Source organism: Monodelphis domestica, chromosome 8 (assembly GCF_027887165.1).
Source record: "Monodelphis domestica isolate mMonDom1 chromosome 8, mMonDom1.pri, whole genome shotgun sequence".
In the NCBI taxonomy this organism is placed as follows: Eukaryota; Metazoa; Chordata; class Mammalia; order Didelphimorphia; family Didelphidae; genus Monodelphis; species Monodelphis domestica.
In genome coordinates this window covers 76,115,345-76,128,692 of record NC_077234.1, presented here as the reverse complement: position 1 = coordinate 76,128,692, position 13,348 = coordinate 76,115,345, and the positions used below count along the sequence as shown (strand labels likewise).

General features: G+C 35.6%; 1 protein-coding gene across 1 annotated transcript in view; it reads left to right on the top strand.

Moving 5' to 3' along the window:
* Positions 1-13,348, top strand: part of VWC2L (von Willebrand factor C domain containing 2 like) — a 169,247-nt gene that overhangs the window by 21,429 nt on the left and 134,470 nt on the right. The window contains exon 3 of the mRNA XM_001364020.4: positions 12,892-13,021. Coding sequence (XP_001364057.2) covers positions 12,892-13,021 — 130 coding nt within the window. The remainder of the gene's footprint in view (positions 1-12,891; positions 13,022-13,348) is intronic.

Below are 13,348 nucleotides of genomic sequence, written 5' to 3'. Positions count from 1 at the left end.
TTGTCCAAGGTCACAAAAACTGTAGGTAGTAAAGCACAGGTCTGGTGACCCCAAATCCAGTGCTTTTGCACAGTAAGGTGACTACTTCCTCTTAAGATTTTTCTGGGATTTTCATGCATCAGTGACAAAGTGATGCATCTGACTAGAATGTCAGATTTTTAACACCTTGTCTGTGTGATTTCACCATTGCAAATGGGATCAGTTGTTTTTTTTTTCTTCAGGGCTTTATTCCCCAGGCTCCCAGAGTTTGAAGAACACTGAATTCTGTCCCATCCACTCAAAACTGCTTTACTGAGTTATAGCTCACTAGGGTTCTTTATGATATTTTCATCTTATTGTTCCTTCAGTGCAGTATCTGTCTTTTGTCTTTTTAATAGTTCTCTCTCCCTGGAGAATTGTAGTGGCAAAATGCTCCATGCCTCTCCTCACTCCTACCCCCTCACTAAGCCTCCTGGCTGTTGTGACTGAGTGGCACTTCTCTGATATCAGCAATCTGTCCTTCTCCATGTCAAGTGAAAATTTTCAAAGCCATACAGTTTCTTCCTTTTTTCCAAATTACACAGATGGATGATAAATGGGAAATCCTCCACATAGAGACATATAGAGACTGCTCAAAACTACTTAGTAACACTTCACAGGGCCTTTCCTACACCAGACCTGACTGTCAATCCAGCTTATCAGTGAGGGACTAATATCTGTCTTTTAAGTCTTTTTCATGATTTTGAATGTGATGCTCTGTTGCTGACTTGACTTTATCTTGCACCTAATGGCCTTTGCCTGTGCCTTTGGATTCTCCTTCAGAGATTTCTGTCAGAGGAAGAAGCATATTTTTCCCTCCCAATAATCAACTATTTCCTTGAAAACCCCTTGTCACTTGCCTATCAAAAACAACTAGAAATGGCCTTATTTTTTTCAGCTAAAGGGAGATTTCTTTCTGTCCTGATCTATACTGTGATATTTCTGTTGACTGCTCTTGGGATCTCTAGAGAACCCTTCCTTTCCAAACTGCCTCAGTTCACCTTGAGGACATTCAGACAAAAAACAGCCCCTCAGTCTACCCAAATACAGGGAAGAGAGGTAGAAAGCAATGAATGTAGAATTTTGCCTGGTTTTTTTTAAGTCTTTCAAGAGCTTCAGCATATGATTTCAAGAATAAATATCATCTCTGAATAAGATCACCAGCATTGTGTTTCATTCCTGATGACTAATTTTCAATATTAAATTAGCTCTTTTTGTATTTGCTAATTGATCTTCCACTATTCTGTTTTAGCTCAGAGACAGAGGAAAACAAACAGAGAAGACTTTCCCTGGCTCTGTCCTCCATGTTCCCAGTTTCCTCAGATGATCTCATATAGACCCTCTTGCATTTGGCCTAATATATGCCCAAACACAAGCTCATAACCCTGAAACCAACACCTGAATAGGTAGACTCAAGGACATTCATTACAATCTTTTATGCACAAATGTCTTCTATGAAATCCTGATGAATACCTGGGAAAGAACACACTGGATTTTGTTATCTTGAAGTACTAACTGCCACAATTAATGTAATTTGTATATTTTCCTTTGCCTGTATAGGAATTACATTAACTAGCAGATATATGAGCATTTATCTCTTCCAGTGATTCTACAATATAAATTTGATGACCAAATCTTGCTATTCAAAATCTATATTACAAAGCTTCTGCCTTGACCCAAATATTATCAAATTCATCATGAAACTTCTTTTTCTAAGCTCACAATATGGCCAGCTTTGTAGTTATTTGCATTAATCAATCAGTCAGTCAACAAGAATTAATTAAACATTTACTATACACCAGGCATTGTGCTAAGTTCTGGGGATACAAAAGAAGTGAAAAACATAATCCCTGGATCAGGAGCCCACACTCTCTTTGGGGAAACAACATTTAAATAAATACATAACTATAATATAGAGAGTGTAAAAGGAAGGTCATCTCAAATATCTAAAGTTGTCTAGTCACAAGATAATATAATTTAATCCATCCTTACAACATTTCTGTGAAGTAAGTATCAATATAAATGGAAGATAATCTCAAAAGGAAAGCACTAGTATGAAATGCCTCTAATTGAAGATAATATTTGAGATGAGTTTTACAGGAGACCAGAGAAGCCAAGAGGTAGAAGTGGGGAAGGACAACCAGTGAAACACCATCAGGTGAAGCAAATGAACTATTAAGATCTCAGGAACAATAAGGAACAATAAGGCCAGGGTACCTATATCATAGAGTATGTAGAGGAAAGTAAGGTTTAAGAAGACTAAAGAACAAGAAAGAGCCAATTTATAAAGGCATAAAATGCCAAACAGTGCATTTTCTATCCAATTCTAGAGAGTGTAGGGAGCCACTGGAATTTATTGAATATAGAGATGATTCAGGAAAATCACTTTGCAGGTGAGTAAAAGATCAACTGGAATAGCAAGAGACTTGAGGCAGAGAGATTATCAACAAGGATATTGCAATAATCTAGGCATGAAGTGATAAGATCCCAAACCAAAACTGTGGCACTTTCAGAGAAAAGAGTCATATATAAGAGATGTTCTGAAAGTAGAAACCTGACTTGACAACTGATTGGAAGTGAATAGTTAAAGATGACCTTGAGGCCTCCAACAAAGAAGTCATCACAAACTTAGAAGAGTTTTAATCATTGAGAAAGCAAATGACCCATCAACTACATTTTAATTTGTTTAAAAAAAAGAATCAGGCTCATTCTTTCTGGGAAGAGTTGTAAGTCCACTATGTAGATGATCTAAGTAAATGACTAGCTAGCTACTTTAAAGGCTATAGATACTGGAAAATGCTTAAGTCTGGACAAAGATGGGTCACATCTAAGAGTTTCCCAAATCAAGACTTACTGACGTCAGAACTTTTTGAATTCAGTGTTTCAACTCTTCTGTCAGTATTTGAAAGTAATGAGACATTGAGGAAAATGTGAATACTCACCATAGAAACACTCCACTTGTTGCTAGCACCAAGAGAAATTTGGTGATTGGGTATCCTTGCCATCTGGTATTATCTTCTCCTTCATAGATATTTTTCAACTTTCTGAAACTTATTTCCTTATTGATTGTTTGATCCTTGAATTTAGAAGACCTGTTTCAAATCTGTTACTTCCTGCATATGCTTCCATCTCTTCCTCTGTAAATTAATATAACAATACTTGCACTGCCTAATCCAAAAAAATTGTTAATAATAAAAGCTTATTATTTGTTCAGTTCTTTATTTACAAAAGGGCTATAAATATTTAGTCTTACATGATCCTCATAACCCTGAAATAAGTAGTATGTCCTATTATCCCCATTTTACAAATAAAGAAACTAAGGAATGGAGAGGTTAGATACTTTTCTAAAGTCAAACAACTAGTCCGAGGTAGACTTTAAAACCAGGTCTTTCCTATGCCAAGATGTAGTATACTACTTTTAACTATACTATATAGCTCCTCTAATTATAAGGAATTAAACATTAAAGTCCCATGTAAATTTCAAGCATTATTAATGATAATATAATTATCAATTCTAATACTAACTAGTGGAATAATCATGGCAAAAGCCTATTGTTTTCCTCAACTATGAGCTTTAGTCATATTTAAGAATGTTTGAATAGTGTGCTGAGTAGAAACTACAAGATAAGAGGGGAAATTTTAGACATCTTGGGAAACTGTATTCTATAAAACTTGTACATTAGAGATGAAACCTATCCAGAATTTTCATATGTACCATGGGACCAAGGTCTATGTCCCTTTCTTAGAGGAAAAAGCTGAACATGTTTGGAACCAATACATTTGCATCATATATGATGCATAATTTATCCAATTCTTCATGGCAGATATAATGGTAAACATTTAAATTTAGATGGTACACTATTTTAAAAGCACCTTATGAAAATAATTCATTTGATCCTCACCACAACAATGTGATTTATATTTTATTATTTGTTTCTTGTTTGGACATGGGAAATCACTCCTGTGTGAAACTTCTCTGTAATTTTCTTTCTTAGGCAATTAGTGGCACTGAACAATAGAATAATTTGTTTATGTCTAACAGAGGACTTAAATCCAGGTTTTCCTGAATGCATGGATAGATTTTTATCCACAATGCCATGCTTCTTCTCATTAAGAAGGCAATGCAAGTATTATCGTCTCCATTTTACACATTATGAAAGGAAGCCCCAGAAAAGTTGAGGGCTTGCAGTCTTCTATAATAAATTCTTTCACAAATTTTACAACATGAGGAATTAACATAATTTCTCTACTTACCCCAAAGATATTTTTATTGTTTGCCATGGCTGGATTTCTTACAAATTGGTTGGACTAGATAATTTTTTTTTCAATTCAGTACACTTATAATCACTTGTTTTCTAGGTATTCATTTCACTTAAATGTTTGAATTTTCACTTAAACTGTGAACCCTAAAAAATCTGCATATATTTTATGACTGACCTCTTGAAAGTTATTTTATTTCCTGCTGTCATCATAATGTTTTTTCATTAATCGCATTTATTTACAAATGTCTCAACCCATTCCTCCCTTTCCCACATATAGAGGGTATCATCCTAGAGATATGTATGTATATATACATTATGTTTTTTATGTTTCCATTTTTCAGTTCATTTTTTAAGGTGACACAAATTATTCTTCAAGTATTAAATTTGTAGCTGTATATAATGCTCTCCTAATTCTAACTCATTTTGATATTCATGATCCGAAGTAGTTCTTTCAAGTTATTTTTAATTAGCTTGCTTATTGTTTGTTATGGCATAGTAATATTCCATCACAATCATATACCACAATTTGCTGAGCAACTGCACAATTTATGGGCATCCTCACAATTTCCAGTTTTTTGCCACCACAAAAGAGCCACTTTAAATATTTTGGATCCTCTTGGTTCTTTTCCTTTTACCCTGATACCCTTTAGGGAAAAGACCTAATAATGAAAGTGCTGGGCATAAGTGTTTACATAGTTTTATAACTCTCTGGATATAATTCCAGATTACTCTCCAACGTGTTTGGATCAGTTCACAGTTCCACCAACAGTGTATTAGTGTCTCCATTTTTCCACATATGCTCCAACACTTATCATTTTGCCTTTTTGTCATTTTAACCAACCAGATAGGGGTGATTTGAGAACTCAGAATTGTTTTGGTTTGCATTTCTCTAATCAGTAGTGATTTAGAGTATTTTTTCATATACCTATATATGACTTTTATTTCTTCATCTAAAAGTTATCTGTTCATATCTTTTGCCATGTATCAGTTGGGGTGGGGGAGAATAGCTCTTATTCTCATAAGTTTGACAGAATTATCTATATTGTCTAGATGTTTTTTTCTTTTTGTTTTCTTTTCCTTTAATGCCTCTTTGTGAAAATAAAATAAAATGCTATATCCCATTGGGTTAGGGTTCTGTCCAAGTGCCTTGAACATATTTGGAGATAACTTGATATATGGTTTATGGAATCAGATGAAATTATGTATTTGTTGATGGCTTATAGAAATAATCAGAGATTTTTCAGGGAGACTTACAGGAATCTAATGTTGGAAAGAAGAGAGTTTATTGATCATTTTTTGGTTGCCTAAGTGATCAATACTAGTTCTATTGACCACTTACACTGGTTATACTACCTCAAGATTGCCAATCATTCATATTTCAGGCCACCCACCCCCATTTCCCAAATTTAAAACTTTCTTTTATATTTGTTGCATGTATTGCTCTATTGGCTAACTCCTAATAATAAGATACCATAAAAATCTTAACTCTGACACTTATAAGATCAAACTTCTCTACAACCTGGAAGAAATATCTATATGTTGGAAATGGAGACATTTTTTTCCTTTTTGCATGAAAAGTATTTCATTTTCACAAATAGAGTCTCACTGGTTGTTATTAAACCAATATTCCCAGTTCATTTCATGTAGGTTCCAACATGGAGACTACAACCATTTGGTCCCAAGTAAAACACCTGCATTTCTTTGAAGCTTAATGCTAAATAGAGTCAGAGTACTATAGAGCCTTAAGGTTTATAAAGTACTTGTTTCATAATACTGTGGTGAGAAATAATGAATGAAAGATGAATTAATAAATAAAAAAGAATTTATTAAATACTTCCTATATGTCAAGTACTATAGGGGATGCACAGAAAGTCTCTAAAGTCATTATCTGGGAAACTCCTAGATGTGCTTTCCCTTAGTATAGACCCCAGAATTTTCCCCTACTTCCCCATGATTGCTTTTAGATATTTGAAAAGTTGTAGCATTTTCCTATAACATACTGACTCAGTTTCCATAACAAACTAACTCAAATTCATTAACCATTCTTGTTGGATGTTAACACATGATGGTTCTTAGATACCTTTCCATTTTGATTTGAGAAGAAACACATTTGCCAAAATGTAGTACAAGCAGCACAGAATTAGAAATATTCTTTCCTGTGTTTAAACACTATGCAATTTTGTCTAAAATTATATTTATTCTTTTTAGTTAATATTTCAAATTATTGGCTCATTATAACTTGTGCTCAACTAAAACTCCCTTGTGTTTTTCATTTATATCATCAAAAATAGTTCTTCTTCATTCAATATAGGTGATTTCCTTTGTAATTATAATGCATTTTATTTCATTTTATATTTTAAAACATTATTCTGGGTCCATGTCACACAAACACACACACACACACACACAAGAACTGGATCTGTAAGTGCTCATACTCCCTAGTTAAGAATGACATTCTTAGTGAACTAAAGGCTCTTTATTATCAGCAGATCCTTGCTGATAATGATCAAATTATTTCTATTCCAAATATTGCCAAGGATTGCCATCAAGTTGACCAGTTCATAATCTCCAATGTCCCCTGCCATTTGCCCACTTTGGGAAGTCTTCAGTTGTATCCCTTCTAATAGTTCTCAACAGGATTCCATATGGTGATTAAGATCACATCATTGATATAGATCAAAATTCCAGGAAAAAATCCTCCTAACCCACTCATGAGCAACAAAATATTCCAAAAGACTGTTCCTTATCAAGGTCCACCATCACACAGAAGTTCCTGAGACCCATTTTGACCTAGGCTCTCCCTATAAGTTATATGTTCTTAGAATAATAGACAGATGCATGTAGCCTCTTCATAAATCACTACTTACTAAAACATTTCTACAATTTTTAATTAAAATTTTATTGCTATGTTAAAACTGTAATTGTACAGGTATATTTGAATTTCCTGATGCACAGTATTCCCTTAAATTTGATTTTTAAAATCAATCAGAATTTCAATAAGAGTAAATTTATCATGAAATATTATAAAGTTGGGTTTGGGAGTTTTTGTTTTTCTTTTCTTTGCTCAGAAAGAAAAATGATCTACAAAGATTCTTGGGAAGAAATTATTCCTCAAAAAATTTCAGAATGACTTCATTTATTAATCTTACTTATCCAGTCTGTATTTTGCCAGGATGTATGCTAGTCTTTTTTAAAGCAGTAAGAATAGTTTTTCTAAGTACTAATTCACATGGTGTCCTCTGACTCCTATGAAAAGAACTTAAAAAAATACTTTGGGTTTTCTGGGATGTTTTCAGATCTAATATATGGCTTTTATATCAGAGAGTACATTTTTTAAAAAGCAAAAAGAGAGGAAAAAAAGAAAAATGTAACCACCTCAAAGTTTAAAGGATATAGATTTAATAGGAGCACCAGATACTTCAGAGTTTCACACTCCAAGGTAGAGGGGCTTTTAAAGTTTGAACTTAATGCCTCTGGAAATTGGCAAGGTAGCACACTGATATCTTTGAGGAACCTTTCACCATCTGAGTGATGGCTACTTAGAAATGCAGCAAGAGGCCAGAACAGGCAGGGGAAGAAGTCAGGGCATGAGAACAATGAAGGAGTCAGCACCAATAGAATTCTGAAAGTAGAGAGACAGGACCAGGAGAGAAAATAGAGATTCCAAATAAAGTCAAAGGGTTAACAAGAATAGGATTTTGTGCCTGAGTCAGAGTGGGAGAGGTTTGATATAGAGAGAGGTTCTCTGAAAGAAAAATAACTTGGAGGATATTGATGAAAGCAAGCAAGAGAAAAGGAAAGTTTAAAACAAAGAAAGCAAGGAGCCAAATGAAGCAAATAAAGCTAATAATAAATAATAATAATAATAATAATAAAGTCAAAAGAAGGCTGAGATTGGAAGACATCAAAGCCAAAAGTGAACACCTCTGAGAATTTATCTGCTCAGTTATCTGCAAAGCATAATATAAATTGCGGCATCCTAGGAAATTATTCCTTGATAAAGACTCCAGTTTATCACTGAGCACTTGGAATTTTCCCTTTCTTCAACATATTTATCAAGATTCCAAGTCTGACCTTCTGGATGTACATCTCTATCTTTCATTCACCCATGTCCTAGGAAAGATTCCAGCTTGTGTTTATGTTTCTCTCAGTTGACCAGAAGAGAAGCTACCATCAGACTAAAGCACGGAGAAGCCCCAAGAGAAAAGCTCAAAAGTCATAGTAAACCTCAAAGTAGTTCAAAGGTCTTTGAATTCCATGAGGCACATTTACAGAGCTAAAGCATCATTAAAACTTGCTTCTGAATACAGTACTGATTCCAGCTAAGTCCTCTTAATTTGCAGGGTATCATTTGTGGTAATGAAATTCTTTAGCTTGCTCTCAGTTAATGCTCATGATGCTATGGTATGCAGAGGGAAAGTATAATAGATAGTGGAAATAAAGCTGTAGTTAACTAAGGTGCTATGAGTATAGTAGGATTTCCCCCCCTTCTCCCTTTGATCCCTTCACCCAGAGACCCAAAGACCAAAGAATATGAACAGGAACAACAGACCATTATACAAAATCACTTGCATTAATCAAAAGATATAGTGGGTAATAAATGAAGTAGCCTTGGAATCAGAAAGAACTAGGTACAAATCTTATCTCATCCATACTAACTTTGTGATCGTGGGTAAATCATAGCATCATAAGATCATATGTTTTGAACTAGAAGGGATCTTTATAGACCTTTAATCCACTCTTTTGTTTGGCAGGTGTGGAAACTGAATCACAGAGAGATAAATGATAATAATGATAATTTCAAATGATACAGATAGTGAAGGGCAGAGTGAGCATTTGAACAGAGGTCCACTGACTAGATGTAACAGTAGTGTGCCAGGACTGGAATCAAGGAAGATTTCTTCCTGAGTTCAAGTCCAACTTCAAACACCTACCTATGTGACACTGGGCAAATCATTTAACCCTGTTTGCCTCAGTTTTCTCATCTGTAAAATGAGCTGAAGAAAGAAATAGCAATCCACTCCAGTGTCTTTGTCAAGAAAACCCCCAAATAGCATCATAAATAGCCAGACCCAATGAAAAAATGACTAAACAACAACTTCTAATCCCAAATACAGTGCTGAGATACTCTAAATACATATCCAGATAGTTGTCACCATGGTTCCATCCCTTAATAACTCAGTGTTCATGGTAACATAAATATAGTATTGATAATATTGGTGTGGTTTTGAATAGTACCTCAATAAGTGCATTTTAAGTAAACACTAAAATAATAGATTCTACCAACAGGATCCATTCAGCCCACTGATACTTCTTATAAAATTCTGCAGCTCAAAGATTGTATTGGAGGCTATTTGAAGATTGAAAAGCTCACAGCTCAAGATTCAAAGTTCCCATTCAGATTTAACCCCTAGCCCAGTCCACCATAGCACAGAACAGAATGCCCTTCAATGACTCTGTACTAAGGAAAATCTTGTGCATAGTCAGGGAACAAACCAAAGAGCCAGTTTAAGGAAAATGAAAGGGATAAATTGCAATTACAATTAGATTCAAAAAATTGGCCTCACAAATACAAAATGGGAGAGATATGATTAGAAAGCAAGTTTGGCTGAAAAAGATCCAAGGGTTTTAATGGACTGAGAGCTCAATTGGAGTCAACAGTGTGATGTGGAAGTAAAGAAGGCTAACAAGATTGTGGCTGCATTGAGTGACATAGCTTCTAGAATACAGAGGTGACCTTTCTAATGTACTCTGTCCTGGTTGAATCACATTTGAACCATTATATTCAATTCTAGGTAGCAGATTTAAGCAGGAATATTGATGAACAGATTATCCAGAAGAAAGCAACTAGTATGAATAAGGGCCTTGAATACCCTTGAGTACAGGCCATAGAAGGACTGGTTAAAGGAACTTTTGATGTTTAGTCTGAAGAAAAGACTCAAAGGAAATAGTAGAATACTAGTTTTTTTTAAATATTTGGAAGACTATCATTAAGAAAACGAATTTGATTTGTTCTGTTTGGAAAGAGGAAAACAATGGTGTGAGAGTATGAAAGAGGCAAAGTTTCTAGAAGTAACTTCCTCTTAAGTAGAGCTGTCCAAAAGTGGAATATACTATCCTGGAGAGTAGTAGGTTCCCCTTTTTTGGACGTTTTCAAGCAAGAGCTTGAATAACAACCCTTTGTCATGTATACAAGGCATCCCCAAAACCTAAGCATAAAGACAATTGAGGCACCCTATACATTAAAAGAGTTTGTTCTTCTTGGACTAAGTGACATTAAGGTCTCTTCAAACCTAAAGCTCTGTAATTCAGTGATTCTGGCATATCTTTTCCCTTTTATTGTAGGCAGAAGTACAGATCCGGCTGTTAATCTATTGCAAAGGATAAGGGTGGGACTAGAAATGAGCTTATTATTTAATAAACGAAAAGAAGGAAACATTTCTGAATTGTTGAGAGTGATGTAAAAGGGTTACAATTTCTACTTATGCTGGTCATTGCTAGTAAGGCAGAACACTCTTGGATTCCTCCTTTCATTTTCTCCACTGAAGTTTTCTTGCAGTAGGTCCTTAAGCCTGTATGTTGTTTGTAAGTTATACATTAGAAGTACATCAGAAAAGCCAAAGCCATCAGAGATATAAAGTAGACTCCTCTGAGGCATGTGGATAAAAATCAACATACATCATAGGGCTTACCAGTACTAGTCAATAAACATATTGATCAAATAGAGGGAAGAAGCTATATTTTCTCCCACTGATTCTGTGGCTAATCCTCTCTGTTTGCTGTGATACTGGGTTTTTTTCTTCATGTTTTTAATAAAAGAAAGCCTACAAATAAAATATAGGCTATGACACTTCAAGCAGAAATCAAAGTTGCAATGAATAAAGGAAGATAATTAGATGGAAGGATTCCACCCTTTTCTTTGCAACCCATCCAGTCATCTCTGACTTAAGGAGAGCCTATATTATCTAAATTGCCTGAGCCACAGGTAAATGAGAGGTGATGGAGATCACTTACAGACAGCAGCCCCTGAGACAAAGAGAAAGGGTTTTAATTAATGCAGTTAAGAATGGGAATGAATTTCCTGCAGAATAAATGGCCTGATTTGAGAGCTGCTTCTTAAAGGTGAACTAAAAAGCACTGACATCACCAAAGGCTGTAGTCAGAATTCCTTGTGGCTGTGGCAGTAGCCAAATAATAGTGCCAAGACATGCAGCAGGAAGAGAAAGACTCAATTTGGTCATTGCTTTACATGTCACTGGTTCTGGAAGTTCCTAGGAAGAAACCCCCCAATCCTGAAGTCACCTCTTAGCAGGTAAGTAAAATGAATAATGGTTTCCAGGTAATTTTTTTATTTCAATTCATAACTTCTCAAGTCTATCATGATATATTCCATACTCCTTTGACTCTTAACCAGTGATTTTTTTTAATCAATAGATTTTTGTTCCTTCATAAAGGTGAGATGAAAGCAATTCACTAAATCTTTATAAAAGCTATAGCAAGATATTCAAACTAAAAATTCAGGCTCCTCTAAAAATCATATAGAGAAAAAAATGCCCTTTAGTATGTAGCAACCTGCCAAAAATTGTGTATATGGAGGGCAGCTCTGTCTACTTAATAAAGCTGTCTTGTTTCTTGGTAATCCACTCTTTCTCTAGATATAAAATGATGAGAACCCTCCTGATATAATAAATCTCACCTTGTAAAGGCTGTGACTTACACCTGGAATGCCTGTTAATATCCCTGGTTTCCTTCAGGGTCCAGTTCATGTGCCAACTCCTAGGGGAAATTTTGGCTATTTTTAGTTTTTTAAGAGGTTCTCTTCCTTCTCCTGAGACTATCAGATATTTACTTATTTGTTGACATGTTGCATCTCCATCAGCTGATCAGAATGTAAGCTCCTCAAGAGCAGGCACAGGCATGAATTTTTTCTTCAGATTCCAATAGCCTGGCACAGTGCCTTGCACAGACTGGGTGCTTAATAAATGCTTGTTAGTTTGGTTTGGGTTGAAGTTACAGTATCATTTTCCTACCCAATTTGGCTTGCCCTGTCCACTTATTAAAAGAGGTAGGTAGTGAGAACAAGGCAAGCAACTCTTCTACTGGTAGAATCCAGACAAGACAGCCTGATAGCCCTTTTGTAAAAAGAAGGAAAATGAGCACAAAAATAGGCAAAAACAAAGATCAGACCCTGTAGGGATTTTGGAGAGCATCTAGTCCAATTCCCTAAATTTACAGATGAGATGAGGTCAAGAAAGGATAAGTGGATTGCTTAGGGTCACATAGCTAGTAGGATTTGAAATCAGGTCTCTCCAGTCTCTGCATCTAGCACTCTCCCCATTATGCTATGCTGCCTCTGAGAAGGCACAGACTGAGATTTGTCCAACAAAGGACAATCCAATCACACTGTGACTTGAGACCATGGTTACCTACTAGAGGACTTTACTCCAGGTGATGTGCTTGATTTTGGTGGGGTTTATGGTGGCAGAAAGGGTTAAATGAATGAATGCAGCAAAGTCAATACAAACAAGGATGTTTTATCTCTTGACAACATGTGAATATGCAAATGTTTCAGCTACAGGAGAAAAGGGGCTAATTTTAGATTTGTTCCTAGCCCTCTCCATGTGAATGGTGTCGCTGTGAGCCCAGCAACGAAGTGCACTGTGTTGTAGCAGACTGCGCAGTTCCTGAATGTGTCAACCCAGTCTATGAACCAGAACAATGTTGTCCTGTCTGCAAAAATGGTAAGACCATCCCGCACTAGCTTTTACAGAGGGGTCAGAGCAAAGCATTGTCAATACCTTCCCAACATGAACGTTTATCCAAACTAGAGCCTCAGTCTCCACTGACTGCTTTTTGATGGAGATATGGCTGGTTCATCTTTGCATCCCACCCAAAAATTAAAATAAAAAAAACAGTGAAATGCCTCTTTCCACCAACAAAAGTAAAGAAGAGTTGATACCTCTCCATGTTTTGATCTCATGTTTCATGCTGTTTGTAGGGATTTGGGTAGGGCTTGCACTAAATGTGACATTCTCCTATAACCATCCTCTGAGACAGGACGATCTATG